The sequence below is a fragment of the Macrobrachium rosenbergii genome, chromosome 21 (assembly GCF_040412425.1).
Source record: "Macrobrachium rosenbergii isolate ZJJX-2024 chromosome 21, ASM4041242v1, whole genome shotgun sequence".
Classification (NCBI taxonomy): Eukaryota; Metazoa; Arthropoda; class Malacostraca; order Decapoda; family Palaemonidae; genus Macrobrachium; species Macrobrachium rosenbergii.
The window spans coordinates 51,729,273-51,747,227 of record NC_089761.1 but is presented as its reverse complement, the minus strand read 5'-3'; the positions used below and the strand labels follow the sequence as shown (position 1 = coordinate 51,747,227).

The window sequence follows — 17,955 nt, the reverse complement described above, 5'->3', positions numbered from 1 at the left end:
AAGTCTAATCCTTCGGGCCAGCCCTAGGAGAGCTGTTAATCAGCTCAGTGGTCTGGTAAAACTAAGATATACTTTTTTTTTTTTTAAAGAAATCATTCTGATTGGAATACGAGAAAATGCAGAGTTGGTTGTAAGGGCTTAAGCAAAGCACTAGTAAGATTATAATGGATAAATGGAGCGTAGTTTAGTACGGAGAGCCATTACAGTATCAGTGACTGCGGAATGTTATGGATGGAATTTTTGCTATGCATGTACACTATTATCTGTGGTAGAGGCCAGTCATAGACTAGGCGAGAGAAGAGCCGGGACATTATGGTGCGTAAGTTACGGTATGTATGAAATATTAGCGCAAGGCTTCAGTGTGAAATGAAGGTCCGTTTAAAATGCATCCAAGAAGGTGGAATTGTTGGTAACTTTAAGAGGCTATACGGTGTATGTATGATTGGGCAGGGATCATATCCCATCTTTCTTTGATAACATTGACGATCTGCTTATGTGGCGTAAGTCGCTTTTAATTCCCCTAGATAATGTGCGGATCTTTGGGCGTTGTGGAACGTGTGTATGTACTAATTTGGCGACAACATTTCAGTGTTTGTGTTATGATAAAGGAAAAACAAGTCATTTAGTGGTGACTGTGGTCTAGTTTAGCTGGCTGCCGGCAAATCATGCTGAAATTTTCTAAAATGATGAACACCAGTTACTGATCAATAGTAATCAAGGGTTAATAAAGAGTGGTTTGTATTGTAGGAGATATCGGAAACAGATTAGTCTAGTTTTATCAGTTTGAAATCCGCTCATAATTAGCCTGTTTTAAAGTTTTAGGTAAACAATCAGTCTGATCGTGTGAAGAAATGGCCAACATTAAGATTTAAAGAATGGATGGAATAACGTGCTTTCGATCTCCGTAAGAGGATAAATAGGTTTTTGGCTGTAACGTGTAGGACCTCGGTAATTAAATTAAGTATACCTTAGCTTAACCATACCACTGAGCTGATTAACAGCTCTCCTAGGGCTGGCCCGAAGTATTAGACTTATTTTACGTGGCTAAGAACCAATTGGTTACCTAGCAACGGGACCTACAGCTTATTGTGGAATCCGAGGTACATTAAAGCGAGAAATGAATTTCTATCACCAGAAATAAATTCCTCTAATTCTTCACTGGCCGGCCGGAGAGTCGAACACGGCCCATCAGAGTGCTAGCTGAGTACGATATCGACCCCTCCAATGAGGAATGATGTCTTGAAATCTGTCATTGATACATTTGCCCTAATTCAATATGGTTATTCTCGGTAGAAGTCATTCCAACATATAAGCAGGGACACTCGCCTTCGATTTCGTCGTGCAATGCCTTCGGAGTGGGCGGGGTCTAAGAATATTGTGAAGATGTGAGCAAGGTGAATTTACTGTCAGGTCTGATGCCATCTAAGCCGGCTGTCAGCGAGGCCGGTAGAATTGGCCGAGTAGTTAAGAATGAACAATTAACAAGACAAACAGGTATTTCTCAGATTTGTCTCGTTCAAAACTGATAATTTGCGCGTGAGTGGTGTCTTTCTTTCTATTCTGCAAACACTGTACAGTATATTCAAATTAGAACATAAAATACTGAACTGTAAATAAAATGTTTGGCTTTCTGTTTTTGTTGAAACATCCCTATTCTTCAAGTCTTGTACAATACATATATTTTTTAACTGATCAGTAAACCGTATGTTGGGTGTAAGACCACGGTTCACCAAAAATATCACCGCCTTCATTCATATCCTTAGTGTTGGAGCTGTCATAGTAAGTTACACTGGACGTCTCTTAAAAAACTGTGCAAAACGCAGCAAGGCAAACTATGTTAAATAGGTTCTTTGATTTTATATTCACAGGACTTATGAAATTCTGAATTTTGCCCGAAGTATTCCAAATGCGGCTTCTGCCATTCTTCGAGCTGGACAAAGCCTCCTCATAAGAATATTTAATCTTTATTGAGTACTCTTTGAATGGTTTCATGAAATGTTATCGCGGGGGAAATGCTTCATCATCAGTTAGGGCAAATTATAATGGCAGATTTGATAAACCGGGGTCGGGGGTTGGGTGTCTTAGGGAAGCCGAAATGCTCTGTTTTCCAGTTTCTCACCAAATCACTCCCCCATCCGACATTCTTCGGTTTGTTCCAATATCAGCTATTTTGAAGTTTCCTTATCCATTAAAAACTGCCAGAAGAACCAGGCCATGATGCCCTTTATTGACTGTAATAATATGAGCCTTAATTACTAGATAACTACGTGTTGTTCGGCAACAGAGCCAACGCAGCTTGGGAACTGTCAGGTGTTCAACATCATTTGTTATATTCCCCTTCAGCTTCACAATCTAGAAAGCAGGAAAACGTGAAGCCACAGAAACACTTGACATATTGGTTGCAGAGACTTTACTGCTAGTTGCTTTTAATACTGTTCGGCAAAGGCGACGGGTTAGGTTAATACTATTTATACTTAATAAGCTTAGTTTTTTTTTTTAACCAGTTGGATATTTCACATGTCCTACCTCCCTTTTATGACATTCTGAAACGTATTCTTTAGAGCAAAGGATTTTGCATACAAATTTTGGTGAGAAGAAATGCAGCGATCCAGAAGCCAAAGCCAAGAGTGTTAAGCTCATCATCATTCGAGATTGCCTCAATCCTAACGGTTCCTCTACTTAACTTGAGTGTAATTTATTTGTCCAGCCTTACATTCACGTTAGTTAACAGTAAATTTTTTGGAGGCTTCCCACTCCGATGGCATCACACGATCAAGGTCTTTATATCCTTGCTTATATCAAACTTGTGTACGACGAAATCGAACGCGAGTGCCGGACTTAACGATATCCATTTCCTATATTTTCATTACTTGCTGCCTTGAATGCAGATGTTCAGTAACTATGATGCTACCATTACAGGTGGTCTGTTCATGGCTCCAGTTGATCACCATACACTTGGTACCAGAGATAGGCAACAGCTGCGAGACCAACACGTCCCAGCACTTATTCAGCAGGGTTTCCATTTAATGTTACTTCTTGACTCTTCCTCTTTACTTTTATCGTTTTTATTTATATGCTCTGCTATACCCTTCTCTGTCGCCTCGCCTAGGAGAATTACTGTATATATATTTGCATTGTTTCTTTCCATGCTCATGGAATAGGATAAATTACTAGTCTTAAAGGATGCACACATACAACCTATTTTCGGCTATACCTTAGGAATAAGTGCAGTGTTCTTTTAAAGAATTTTCTTCATTCTTTTTCGTAATGGAGAGAGAGAGAGAGAGAGAGAGAGAGAGAGAGAGAGAGAGAGAGAGAGAGCATCATAGTAATTTTGAAGATCAATTTTTCTTGGAGATAAATTCCTTTGTAGTTCATATTTTTCATTCTTGATATATGCGAAACAGAACTACCGCCTTCTGTTGGTAGCCAATTGTTTCGGCTACTGCGCTTTAATATGAGGTTAATTGGATGCTTGCACAGTTCGGTGATTCCCCTCAGTCTCCTAGGTTTGAACATTTTCTTCCCGCTTCTGGTTTTCCTGACGTAGAGTCTCGTATGAGTGGGGAGGCGATTTTCTAGCTTTATTGGGATAAAGCTCTAGTCTTTATTTTGTTTTCGCTTTCCTTGTTTCTGTTTTGCAGGTACTAAGATCTATGTGATTGTTTTAACTTCAGTGACAAGTATTAGAACCTTGGTGATGAATATTCCTTGTGGAACTAATTTATGCTTTTTTGAAGGATTCAGATGTTAGCAGAAGTTAATGTTATTAAGAGATCAAGAGAAATTCTAAAGTTTGGGAGACAAAGTTTAAAGAGCAAAGGTATTAAGAGAACAAGGTAAATTCTAAACTGTGGGAGAGTGTGCAAAGAACAATTGTAGCAACCTTTGGAATGACCTGCTTGCTATACTCATTTTGGCAGTACATTTCATTGAATTGCAAACTTAGTTGTTCTGCCCAAACTATGTTTTAATATTCTACTCTTTTCGTACATTACTAACTTGAGGGTATGAAGAAGACAAGGAACATTCCAAACTGTGGGAGACATTTGGAATGACTTGTTACCGTACTTCTTTTGGCAGTATATTTCAGTTCGTTGCAAAATTATCTGTTCTGTCCTGAGTATGTTTTAGCATGCTGCTTTTTCGTATACTACTAAATGCTGTTGACTTGAGTGCTCTTTTGTATATGTTTTAAATTTATGAGGAATTTGGGCACATGATTATATCACTTCGTCAGGTTATTTTATTAGTCCCCTACTGGCAGTCGGAGCAACTAAAGGCCTCTGGCCCCTTCCGGTATCTCACAAAATACTTGACTCTCATCAGATCACTCCTTAGGTTCGGTCGTAAGTCTACTGTCTATTCTTTTATCTTGGTGTTAATCCTCTCTCGCTCCTGTTCCATCTTCTAATACACCTATGTTGTTCAGGAGAAATGGATAGGTAAACCTGAAGGTATGAGTTTACATATATCGTCAGCTTGACCTTAACCCAAGTATAGTATCGGTAAGGATTGTTGGCTTGAGCATAGTGCCACACTCATTCTCCCGTGTTTTGGCCCATTAGTGGTAGGAAGTCATGCAGATGACTCCTCGCCACTAATGAACCAACACACGGGAGAATGTGTGTAGCGCCATGCCCAGGCCCAAATGGAAGACCTTCCCTTTGAAGACATTTAGCATCCTGACTCAAATACGGTTGAAAGACGTTGTCAAATTTGCTATGCAAGTAGACCATTATTCATAGGTGCTCATGAGAGGAGATCATATGTCTATCCATCCATCTATTTATTCATCTGCCTCTCGCCAGTGCAGTTCCTCCTACCAGATTGTTGGCGGGGGAGTCTCTTTTAAACTATGTTCTAAGGTAGACGTCATGCATAGATGGGGATGAAGTGATACCATCTCTGTGTATGTGTATCCGCATATCTTACCGTATCACTGAAACCCCACCTAAATTGTTGAGTGGATCTCAGTCAAACATGGCACATGAATAAATGTAATATGTAGATGAAGAGAAGTTTTCATTAGTCCTGGCTATGTCAGTCTTTGTGAATGTCACGTTTACCTTGTCATTCCAACTTCTCATACAAGAGTAAAAATCTAAGTTGAACTTGGTAAAAACGTACATCATCATGCTTAGTAATAGACAGAGATCACCAGTCAGTTTGCCTGTTTGTCTATCAATGCGTCGTTCATGCTTAATTTTTATTGGAATTCTTCCTACATAGCAGAAGGATTTTCAGTCAAGCTTGAAACAAAGGTAAATTGCCCTGCACAGATGCTCAACAGTAAGTACCTCTATATCTGTGTCCACCCATCAGTGTGTCGGTCAGACTAACCGTTTCATTGCAACGCTCCCTACATTGTTGAAGCCATTTCAGTCAAACTTGGTCTAAATTTAGATCATCATACATATATTTATATGAAAGGAGATCACCTCTTTATGTCCATTTGTATGTTTGTCAGTGTGGCTACCACATTTACCTTGTCATTGCAACGTCACCTGCCTGATTCCAAGTATTTCAAGCAAGTGAGTACAGGTAGGATGTCTGATACAGATGTGAAGGGAAGAAAAATCATCCATTGGTCATCCATACGTATGGCTGTGAATCTCAGTCATCACAACATTACCTGTACCGTTGAAGGAATTTCAGTCAAACTTGCTACAAGGGTGTGCGTAAAGGGATTATCAAATTATCAGTCCACAAGTGCGTCTGTCAAGCTTACGTGGCCATAACAACTACGCATTTGGAGTGTTTTCAGTCAAAATCTACCATTGCAAGAACGGCTCACAAGTATATCTTAGTTTAACCAGACCACTGAGCTGATTAACAGCTCTCTTAGGGCTGGCCCGAAGGATTAGATTTATTTTACGTGGCTAAGAACCAACTGGTTACCTAGCAACGGGACCTATAGCTTATTGTGGAATCCGAACCACATTATGACGAGAAATGAATTTCTGTCACCAGAAATAAATTCCTCTAATTCTTCATTGGCCGGTCGGAGAGTCGAACGCTGGGCCAACAGCTTGCTAGCCGAGAGCTCTACCCACCCCGCCAATGAAGAACTATTGCAAGAACGGATTTAGTGTTTTCTTCACCATTCATTAATTGAAGTTCTTGTAGTGAAGAGGTGGTACCTAAGGAGTACGCATTGCTTTCGCAAACTTTTCTTTGCATATTTATGTGAAAACTGGCAGCAAACTGTGGATCAATGTCATAGAAGTTTTTGTGTTACAGTTCTCTTCACACACTCAGAGGTCATTGAACAGTTTACATTAGGGTTCTGCACGCAATCTTTAATCGTTAAGAAAAGTGGTATTTGATAGAAAAATGGTTAGGCCTTCAGCATGTGTAGCTGTTCATTTGTTATCAATTTATTTTGTTTGAAAGTTTCACCACTACCAAATATTCTCCCTAAAGATTTGTATGAAACTGTGTAACTGAATAATACTGGCCAGTACCTCACCTATGATTAAGGGGATTAGTTCTTGGTCCCGTAGGGGGACAGTGCCGTCAGTGCACCTCATGTGGTGCACTGTAGGCATTACTTAAGGTTCTTTGTCGCGTCCCTTGGTCCCCTAGCTAAAACTCCTTTCATTCCTTTTACTGTACCTCCGTTCATAATCTCTTTCTCCCATTTTACTTTCAACCCTTTCTTAACAATTGATTCATAGTGCAACTGTGAGGTTTTCCACCTGTTACACCTTTCAGACCTTTTTACTGTCAGTGTTTCAGTATTGAATGACCTCATAGGTCCCAGAGCTTGGGCCTCAATTGTGTAATCTATTCTACTTTATTAGGTATTGGATTTATAGGTTTTGTTTAACTATCTTAACTGATAAAGCCTTTATCTGGTTTTAGCAAAGTAAGCTGTTTGAAATAGTACCATTCGTTATAAGTGCGGACACCATTTCAGTCCTTGATAGAAGTAAGACAACAAATTAAAATTGAAATTTAAGTTTTAGGTGTCGCAGTATCCACTAGGCGTTTCTTAACAAAATAAGTGATAAAAAAGTTACTCAGTAGTATCGGCTGAGCATAAATTTTTTGCAGAATCCTGAGATTGTAATAATTTCGATATCATTTATCATATAAACAAATCTTTGACAGAATTACCTTTTTGCAACTTTTTATAAATAATTATTAGTGAAATCAGAGTGTATTCATTAACTGAGTGTCTTCCAACAGTTGAAGCTGTGGTTATTGCTAGGTTTTCATACGTGTATTTTTACTATTTGTCTGTCATTTAGAATGAATTTACTTATATATTGCCACCTTCAGAATTATTTTATATATAATTGATATTCTTTTTCTAGGACCTTGCTCGTTAATAGTAAAGGCAGCGTTCCTAGCAGACGTCAGTGCTTCTCCTCGAACCATTTCCAGAAGATGAAAGCAGGTAATATACCTTTGAAATGAAATTGCTGTGATGCTTTTGCAATAAAAGATTTTCAATTACTCACCAAAGAGTATTTGTTTTTCTTGGAATTTGTGTATAAGAGTATGTTAGGATATGCCAATTACAGACTCAGACTTCATTTGAATTCGTGTAAAGACTAGTTCCGATGATAATTTAGCAAGCTCGTTTTCCCATAAATTTAGATCAGTATAGCAACAAAATGAGTTTGGTCCCTGTTTATAGTTTTTCATAACGATAACTTGGAGTATCGGAAGCTTTTTTTTTTTTTTTTTTTGAGCTATAAAGCTTATCTCACTGAGTATGACAGTTGGCTTATTTTGGAATGTGTGTGTCTGATAATTATCGTAAAATTTTTTGCATTATTTTTAGATGGAGAATACGACCTTGTTTAAGATTAATAATTTTAGATGGAGAATACGACCTGGTTTCAGATTAATATTTTTAGATGGAGAATACGACCTTGTTTCAGATTAATATTTTAGATGGAGAATACGACCTTGTTTCTGATGAATATTTTTAGATGGAAAATACGACCTTGTTTAAGATTAATATTTTTAAAAAGGAGAATACGATCTTGTTTCAGATTAATATTTTAAGATGAAGAATACGACTTTGTTTCAGATTAATATTTTTAGATGGAGAATACGACCTTGATTCATATTAATATTTTTAGATGGAGAATACGACCATGTTTCAGATTAATATTTTTAGATGGAGAATACGACCTTGTTTCAGATTAATATTTTTAGATGGAGAATGAGACCTTATTCCAGATTAATATTTTTAGATGGCAAATACGACCTTGTTCGAGATTAATATTTTTTGAAGGAGAATACGACCTTATTTCAGATTAATATTTTTAGATGGAGAATACGACCTTGTTTCAGATTAATATTTTTAGATGGAGAATGAGACCTTATTCCAGATTAATATTTTTAGATGGAAAATACGACCTTGTTCGAGATTAATATTTTTTGAAGGAGAATACGACCTTATTTCAGATTAATATTTTTAGATGGAGAATACGACCTTGTTTCAGATTATTATATTTAGATGAAGAATGCGACCTTATTGCGGATTAATATTTTTAGATGAAGAATACGACCTTGTTTCAAATTAATATTTTTAGATAGAAAATACGACCTTGTTTCAGATTAATATTTTTAGATGGAGAATGAGACCTTATTCCAGATTAAAATTTTTAGATGGAAAATACTATCTTGTTTCAGATTAATATTTTTAGATGAAGAATACGACTTTGTTTCAGATTGTTTTTAGAAAATACGATCTTGTTTCAGATTAATATTTTTAGATGAAGAATACGACTTTGTTTCAGATTAATGTTTTTAGAAGGAAAATACGACCTTGTTTCAGATTAATATTTTTAGATGGAAAATACGACTTTGTTCCAGATTAATATTTTTAGATGAAGAATACGACTTTGTTTCAGATTAATATTTTAGATGAAGAATACGACTTTGTTTCAGATTAATATTTTTAGATGAAGAATACGACTTTGTTTCAGATTAATGTTTTTAAATGGAAAATACGATCTTGTTTCAGATTAATATTTTAAGATGAAGAATACGACTTTGTTTCAGATTAATGTTTTTACATGAAGAATACGACCTTGTTTCAGATTAACATTTTTAGGTGGAGAATACGACCTTACTTTCAGATTAATATTTTTAAATGGAAAATTAATATTTTTAAATGGAAAATTAATATTTTTAAATGGAAAATACGACCTTGTTCCAGATTAATATTCTTAGATGGAGAATATGACCTTGTTTCAGTTAATAGTTTTTTTTAATGCTGAGAACGCGTGGTACAGTTTGGCTGTTGCATGATCGAACAGTCATATTGACCCCCTCAATATGATTAGTAGTTAATAGCGATAATCAAAATACATTATCGAGATTGTAATATGAAAATGAATGTTGATGAAGCTATACATGCTATAAAGGAAAATGAGTTCCTAGTTCTCATGATGGGATAGTTCCGAGTTCTCATGGAATTTTGTCTTGCGATTCATTATATAGAAGAGGGGTGAGAGAGAGCAATGTATTATTTTGATCCAGAATTCACCCCCTTTTAAGTGAAAGGTCTTGTTATTCAAGTTATTACGCTGAGTGGTTCGATTGTTCGTGATGGCAGTAGTATGAAGATGGTGTGATATTAGATGCAGACAAAGTTTACAAGCCTGATGGTCCATGTCGTTGTGATGTTCAGCGGTTGTTTTTTTTAGAACAATCATTCGCAGATTGTTCCCTTATTGTGGGTGTTGTCTCCTTACCCGTTGGTATTTGTTTTGTGTGCGAAGTTGACGTCTGTCGCCTTCGTATTGACTGCGGCAGTCGGGTTTGGTATGGCAGCGAGTCAGGTCTCGGCAGTAAAGAGTCCATATTTTTTTCAGCAGGTATCATTTTACCTGTTGAATGTGGTAGCAGAGGATGGTTGGGTGACTAAACCATAGTCATCTGGGGAATTGGTTCCTGTTTGACAGCAGATTTGCTGTCTTGACGTTTCTGCCGTGATCATCTGTGTGTTGGATGTGTTCCTGTTTGCAGTCACTGGCTGCTTCGATGATTTCACGGAGTTCGTCTGAGTATCTTCATCCTCTTCGACAGCTGGGTCTGTCTCGACGTCTCTATGGAGATAGACTTTATTTTTTCAGTGCTACCCTGAGTTAATAGTGTGTTGTTTTATGCTGCTTGTTGATTATTGTTTTGCTGCTCTATTATACCGCTTTGGTATTGTTTTTTTTATGCTGCCTGAGTATGTTGTTTATGCTGTTTGATTATTGTTAATTATGCTGTAAGCTGTGCTTTACTATTTATGCTGCTTGTTGTTTATTTGTAATGTAACTGCTTGGTTGTGTGATGTTGCTAAAGTGTTTAGTGGTTTGTATTTTATTGTTGACTGAGTTAATGCGATGGTTACCACGTTTGTTCATTGTTGTTGATGTTACAGGTTTTTGGTAGAGTAACTCAGTTTTAGCTACATTTGTTTTTGATTCTGACTGTTAATTAATTATGTGATTTATTTAATACTAAACCTAGACTCACTTGTACATAATGTATATAACTTTATTATAATAAAAATTAGCTTTAAGGTGCCTCAGTGGTTTTGTTACTCTCCTTCCTCCTCGGTTTGTCACGACTGCTGCCAGTCAGTCCAGTCCCATTCTAAAGTATTTTTTTTTTTTTTTAGGACCTGAAGAACCGACTGTGGTTCATCACATCGTACATTGATTTTGTTCACAGACGCTTAATTACAATGATAAAATGTACATGCTGCCGATCTGTGAATTTCTTAAATTAGTGTCACAACATTGTAAATGATATCTACTCTGCAAAGACTGACCGACCATAATTGATTTTAAATAATGAAATGCCCATTAGCAGAAGGAATAGCAACGAAATTATTCGTAACAGCCAGTGGATGTTAGTCTGTCGTTTGGTAGTTTTTGTTGGTTTCTCAGCTAAATAATAGTGTTATTTTATTTATTAATAATTGTTAATCACTGCAGGAACGATTATCAGTATTCTCAGTGTTATTTTATTTATTAATAATTGTTAATCACTGCAGGAACGATTATCAGTATTCTCATCGACATTTATTTACATTTAATCTCTTTTTTTTTCAGCTTTCATCTTCTTCAGGTAAGGCTAGACACCACTTTGCTATGAGACCAGTTAAATAATGAACTAGCATGAGCATCAGATGATGAACTGGTAAGAATATTTATGTGCTTTGCTGTAATTTATGTTTACATCCATTGCCTCTTATGTGCTGTGTGCATTCTGTTGATATTCAGTGTCTACTTGCAAAATGTGATCGATTTATGGTTGAAACCCATTAACCGTATAAAGCCACGTCCATGTAATTTTTTTTACTTACACAGGGTATTTATATCGATGCCATTTGCATGGCATTGTATTAATCGTTGGATAATCTTCAGGGGTTCATGTTTCCATACTTTTTTTTGTGGAATTTTACTTGTTTAAATGTTATTTAGATTTTTTGTAGACATGTTGCATACGCTTTTGACTTGTTTTATTTTCATAATTGCATGTTATTTTCTTGTAGAATATGCAAAGAAAAATTGGACCTGCAATTTCTTGATAATCATCGTGACAATTAACTGGTCATCATAGCATGTGGTATAAGGTTAGTTGCCCAGATGAAGAGATACCGTTTAATCTGCTGTAATTTTTTTTATGTCATGATTTTCAATCTTCTGTTTGTCCTTGTCCAAAATCAGATTGTTACAGTTAACAGCTCAAACTCCAACGAAATCTTTATGCTATCAAAGCTTAATAGACCAGTATATATCTAGATTTAGTCACTAACATGAACATATTTGTTTTAACTGTCGATTGCTTTTAAGTTTCCAACCCTTTTTAATACGTAATGGTAAATGTAATTTTAGTCTTTCTGTGTGCAGTATTGTTTGATTTAGAATCATAATTCATATACCTCTCTCTCTCTCTCTCTCTCTCTCTCTCTCTCTCTCTCTCTCTCTCTCTCTCTCTCTCTCTCTCTCACATGATTGGCGTCATTTTCCGTTGCAAATTTGAAATACATAACAGCTGTTAATTTATTTTTTAACCTGAGTATTAATTGTTCAAATGGCTAATTAGAATTTCGAATTTGGTATTTTTTTAATCTGGGCAGCTATTGCAGTAAATGGGATTAATGCTCATTTAGCGCCATTATCGCTGGTATTACGAGAGGATCACTTATTGGAAATAATCGTGAATATAAATACTAGATTCGTGAATCCGTTTCCAGTATTATTGACAACGCGGATTGTGTCCGCTTTACTCTCGACATTATTAGTATTTTTATGTTATATTCGTCAATTAATATTCTGTGTTGTGTGATCACAGGCTAACCACTTGAAACCTGAGCGATTATAAAAGTGAAAATAAGTCCTGAGATAAATGTTAACCGATTCGCTTTGGCAAAAATTCTCCAGGTTTTTGTCGTAGAAATCCTGAAGAAATTTTGCATTATACCCGAAATATACCGCTAAAGTCGTGCCCCGTGCGCTTTCGAGTATTCAAGTACGATTTTCATCTCCAAATGTAAAGAAATTCGGATCTTAAAGATGCGACTGAGGTGCAAGCTTCAATTTCCACTGTGTTGACAACCCGTCAGAGATTCGTCAAATAGCAACTGACAGCAGATGCAGTGTTCGCCTAAGAAGAGTTGTCCAGAACGTTTTTGGTAAGTAATAGTAACACAATTTTAATTTTCTTTTTTTTTTTGCCGTACGATTATGTCATAATTCAACATGTTAATGTGAATTTGCAGTTGAAGTCGGTAATATAAAGAGGGTTTTAAAGTTAAGGTTCCTAAGCTGATTATATTTAAGTTAATCTTAGTTGGAAGAAACGTAAATTTGATGAGCTGCAATGGGAATAATCTGGGTTGATTGATTCATGGTGAAGGTAAACAGCTTTTTCGCTTTTCATTCACAGCATCATGGTTCAAGGTCTACCCATTGTTTGTGTTAGGATAAAGAGGACGGTTCGTCAGTGCTGTTGCAGCATTGACTTGTTATTAACACAAAATACATAATTTGATCCAGGTAAGAATGTTGTTGGTAGTATTGTCTCTCCCTAAAGTCTTTCAAAAATATTAATTTAGAGCAATAAAACTTCGATAGAAACCTAACTTGATTTGTCAAGTGAACTAAGTTCAAAAATGCAAATGATAAAAGTATTGTATTAAGGTGAAGATCGTTAATTGCTAATAGGGCTGTTGCTTTTGTGGTTAGAAATAAGTGTATCATTACGACTTTCAGACTTGATGATCGTAAGATGTGGTTGAGGTGTTCAACTAGTGCAGTAAAACCGAATCGTCACTGCACGGCACTAAACAAGGTAAAGTGTGTATATTATGCTTATGTCAATTTCTTTTAATTGGTTCTTATTGATGCGTGTTATTTAATGAAATTTCCAGTTATAGAAAAACGATAAGTTACTTGAATGTGTGGTTATGCTTCCAATTAATCCATACTTAGTGCTGACTATTATAGAAGTGTTGCGGAGATGATTGTATTGTAGAGAGATAAAATGATTCCTCCTATTTTTGGATTTGCACAGGAAAATGTATCATGGTACCCCTGTAGATCATAATCCATATTGATAACTTGAAGCTCGAGAATTATGTCAGGCATTAGTCTTTTAGAAATGAACTGCCGCGGTCTTAAATACACATACAGATTGTAGTAGTCTGTTGTCTCTCTTCATTGAAGACAGTCGTTGAAAGTTTACCGCAGACTGCCATCGTTTATCTCTTCATATCGAAAGTCATGGGTCCCTGATGTTTGTTTCATTGCAACGGTCGTACTGTCGAATTCCTTGCAACGGTCTGTACGGTTCCTCCAGGGAATAGTGAAATCTGGACGATTCTGTACGCATTTTTTTCTTTTTGCATTCTCACTGCAAAAGATATAGGCAAAGACATTTTTCCAATTTACAGGAAACGCTTAAGGCTTAGATTTTCCCGTGGGAGCAGATAGGAAAATCGTGGAGTTCCTTAGTTACTTTGGGGAGTTTTAAATAACTGGCGAAAACTCAATCTTTTGCCGCTAATTTATGTATTAGTATTCCTGGTAACTGGAGTTATGGATCACGTAACGAGTTCTGTTGTATGTCAGATACTCCTGTACTATATCACAGGAAAAGTTCCCCACTTTCCTCCCCTTCACCATTTTGCATCGGCAACCCTCGAGTGACTGGAAATATTGTTAATTTTCAGGATATTTATTTTGATGATATGTTTATAAATAGCTTCAGTGGCTATTTAATGTACGTACCTCCATTAAAATTAGACGCCTTGCATATTTCTTTTGAGATTAATGGATCAGATTTATAATGCCATGACTAATATTCATGTCCTTGCTTTTTTTTTTTGTCTGACATTCACCATAACGCAGCTTGATATGTGATCAGTTTTGTAAGCACTCGATAGGGTGCTTTCGTACTTAAAGCGTTTAAATGACCTCGTTGCAAATTCAGATATGTTGCTCAGTAGTTTTGCACTTTTGTAAGCAGTACTAGAGTGCTGGTTATAAGAGATGATTTAAATTGGAGATCATCTTTGCAGGTGTGCATGGACTAGAACTTGAGTAGCAAATAATTTGTGGATTGATCATATGAATGATCTATTCTTTTAGCAGGTATGAAAATGGAGCTGGCAGTTAACACGAAATTTTATGTTTTGTCATTTATTAGTTGTACATTAAATTTAGCTAGGTTACAGAATAATGTCAGCGTTAGTAATTAAAAAAAAACTTTTATTTAAAGTTACACCCTTGACATGAATTATGAAAACTCATTATTTAATATGTGAGGGAAGTTATTCCTGTGCACTGCATCGCTGACTTTGGTATTTACGATGGCAGAAATTTGTACAAAATCAGTTAATTAGTCGTGTACAATGAAAAAAAGCACATATTGCACAACGCAGTAAAATCGCTGAGTATCTCTCGACTTTGTGTTACATAGTGAATTGAATTTAAAGTTGTTTCTTTTCCACTTTCCTTTAACCAGTTGTTTCCATTTCAATGAAGGAATCAACGTCAAAGTAATCAATAACAAGAACATCATCGTCATCCTTTTTCTCTGCTGATTTTCGTCCGCCTTGTCCAGAATTTTCCCTCTTATGGGTGTCTGCTTGCAGAAGCTTCAGTTTATTCTCGATGTACCTGTCGTATTCCATCTTGAGAAGTTGTTCGAAGTGCTTCAGATGCTGAAATTTTTCCGTCACAGAATTTTCGCGACCGCCGATAGCGTTTGCTGCTTTTGCTTCGTCGTTCTCAAAATTCGTCTGTAGGTTATCCATTACCGGGACTGTTACCGGCTGGTTCTCGAAAGTGTTTCTCGTTGGTTGATCAGTTTTGTTTATTATGGGCTGAAAGGCTGTACTATCTCTCGTTACGTGGAGGTCGACAGTGTTCATCTCCGCTGGACACTCAGCAGTGTTTATCACTTGGCCACTGTTATCTGTAGGTTTTAGCATTAGTTGATCGCACGAATTGTTTACCAGTATTTGGTATTCGGTAGCGCTTGTTGATGGTTGATAATTTACAGGCTTGATTGTGTTTTGCCCAAACGAAGATTTTTCGCTTTCATGGTCCAGAGCAGAGTTTGCCTTTTGTTGAATCCCTGTAACATGAGACGCCGTCTTATTTTCTTGTGAGTGGGCCATTTTCTGAACCCCTGCATTGGTTACTGTTATCTGGTTTGTTATGGAATTTGACGCTGATTCAGCAAGTAATACATTGTTTTTACTAGGTGATAAAATTCGATCTTCCATAGTATATGGGGACTGTAGGCCTTCGGGACCTGTTTCTTTGGGCTGGATTAGTTTCAGTTCAGACTGTAGCTTTTCATTCCGCGCCTTAGGGTTTTTTCTTAAGGCCAGGTGGCTGAGATACGAAATTAAACCAGGGTGCTTCTTACACAGGGACAAAAATAGTTGCTTCTTTTCGTTGGGTATTTCCATTCGTATTATTTTAAGAGGATTACGTACATATTTCTGTCGAGCATCCTTCCCGGACCTCACGTTGCCAGGGCTTTTGAAGTACGTTGGAACTTGACTAGAACCTGGTACTGTAGTCTCATACTGCACTGAAGCGTTTGAGGTACTAGCAGTAATAGCATCCTTCTTCGTAGCTCCTGTATTGCTCTTTGGTACAGCGTTTAACAGTTTCTGATTTTTTCGCAAAATTTTCGTTTGCAAAGAATTCTGCAACAACCTTTTAATTTTTGCTTCGATCCCTAGGTCTACATGAATTGTTTTCATTTCATTTGCATTTTCTTTGTGCCTTTGATTGTGTCCACTCAGTTTGATGCCCGCTGCAGATTCAAGATTTTTACCGAGTTCCTCAGAGTAGGTTCCATTTGGTGGACTTTTTGGGTCATGGTCACTGGATTTTGAAAAGTTCATTTTTGAATATGCTCCCCTGAACCCTTGTCGTAGTTCCTTAAGCTTCTGCATGTTTTCAGTAGCTTGAGCTTGATCTTTGTCAGTATTTGAAACATGAGTTTCTTGACTTAATAACTTGAACCAAGATTCTGAACCGGAAGCAGTACTTGCTGTTATGTTATTTGTTTGCAATCTGGTTGCAGCAACAGTCGAAGTCATCAGTGTATCATCACATAGGATTCCATCTTTATATGTTGCCGACTGCAGATTTAAAAAGTTGACTGACTTTTGGATCTTAAATTCTCTGGGTTGTACTGTGTCGACTGAGGCAGTCACGACACTTTCAAGTTCACTGCATGGCAAATTACTAGGAAACTCAATTTGCCAAGAACCGGGAAGTAAATTTCCCGCTACGGGAAGCACTTTATCTTGCTTTTTAGCTGGAAATGAAGCGGGTGATTTTTCTGTATATTCGGGACATCTGGCAGCGACGGCCTTACTGGTGTCTTCTTGAAAAGCACTGCTTGTGTTCGGATCTTGCAGATTATTATAAACTTTCGACGGCACTGGGAGCGCCGGCCTCATGAAATGATTCAAGTTTTCTATGTACGCTTCGTTCAATTTCATCTCGGAATTAGGGTTACTTTTGTCAGACCACGCGTGGTATGAATTATGATTCAGTTCTAGACTGTCTTCGTTTGAACCTCGAAGGGGAGTTTCTTTTGGACGGGAGATAGTTTTCGTACAGGATTTAGAACAGCGTTCATGACTTGGATGGGTAGTTTGTTCGCCTTGTTTTTCGTTTGTTAGTGTCTGAGGAGCTTTAGTTATATCCGGCTCAATAAGGTCTCGTATTCCTATTTTTCTGTTCTCTCCCTGAGGGCCACATATCTGTTGTGGTATAATATTAGTTTTTGCACGTTTATTGGTGGCTATATCCCCTGGAGAAATCTCATTTTTTCTTCCGTCTATCGTTCGTTGGACGTTGCATCTTTCGGCGTGATATTGATCTAGGCATTGGTTTGGATGTGATGGGAAATTTAGATGCTCTCCAGGTAGTCTCCAGTAATTGACTTTAGTTGTCATATGTGCCGAGTCGTTAGGCTGTGAATGATCTGACTTTAATATCCAAGATGAAGAATCAATAAACAATTCTTGGTCAATGTACCGTGCTTGATTTCTGTCAATCCAGTATCCGTAATTCACCTGCTCGTTAAACCTTTTGGTTGCCCGTTTGATGTTAGGAACTGTTTGGGCTGTTGAAGTGTTTTCGGCCATGTTTGCTTTGTTGAAGTAGACCTTTGTTATTCCCACATTAACTGTGTTTTGAATGAAACGTAATCTTGTGTTACTTGTTTTGAATTGTACAGCTCAAAACAAAAAAAAGCAGTCCTGACAGGAAAGCGTTAATTAATTCACTGCGTTTAGCATCGTATTTTCTGTACTTTTAACGGACACTTTTAGTAGGTTTGCTATTGTTAATATCACTTGGGAAACCGAGATGATCACCGCTTCTTGATGGCAGGAAATTCAGTCCGAAAGTCTTTGAAGAGGATTCTGTTTTTTTCAACTGCAAGACGTTC

General features: G+C 37.0%; 1 protein-coding gene and 1 long non-coding RNA gene across 2 annotated transcripts in view; one reads left to right on the top strand and one right to left on the bottom strand.

Annotated features, from left to right (window-relative positions):
• Window positions 1-13,245, top strand: part of LOC136849610 (uncharacterized) — a 49,174-nt gene extending 35,929 nt beyond the window's left edge. The window contains exons 2-3 of the long non-coding RNA XR_010856341.1: window positions 7,323-7,405; window positions 11,076-13,245. This is a non-coding gene — a long non-coding RNA (uncharacterized lncRNA). The remainder of the gene's footprint in view (window positions 1-7,322; window positions 7,406-11,075) is intronic.
• Window positions 13,246-14,653: 1,408 nt separating this feature from the next.
• Window positions 14,654-17,955, bottom strand: part of LOC136850190 (uncharacterized) — a 19,412-nt gene continuing 16,110 nt past the window's right edge. Inside the window, exon 2 of the mRNA XM_067123829.1 lies at window positions 14,654-17,954. Within this exon, the coding sequence (XP_066979930.1) occupies window positions 14,987-17,650 (2,664 nt within the window). The 5' untranslated portion in view covers window positions 17,651-17,954 and the 3' untranslated portion in view covers window positions 14,654-14,986. The remainder of the gene's footprint in view (window position 17,955) is intronic.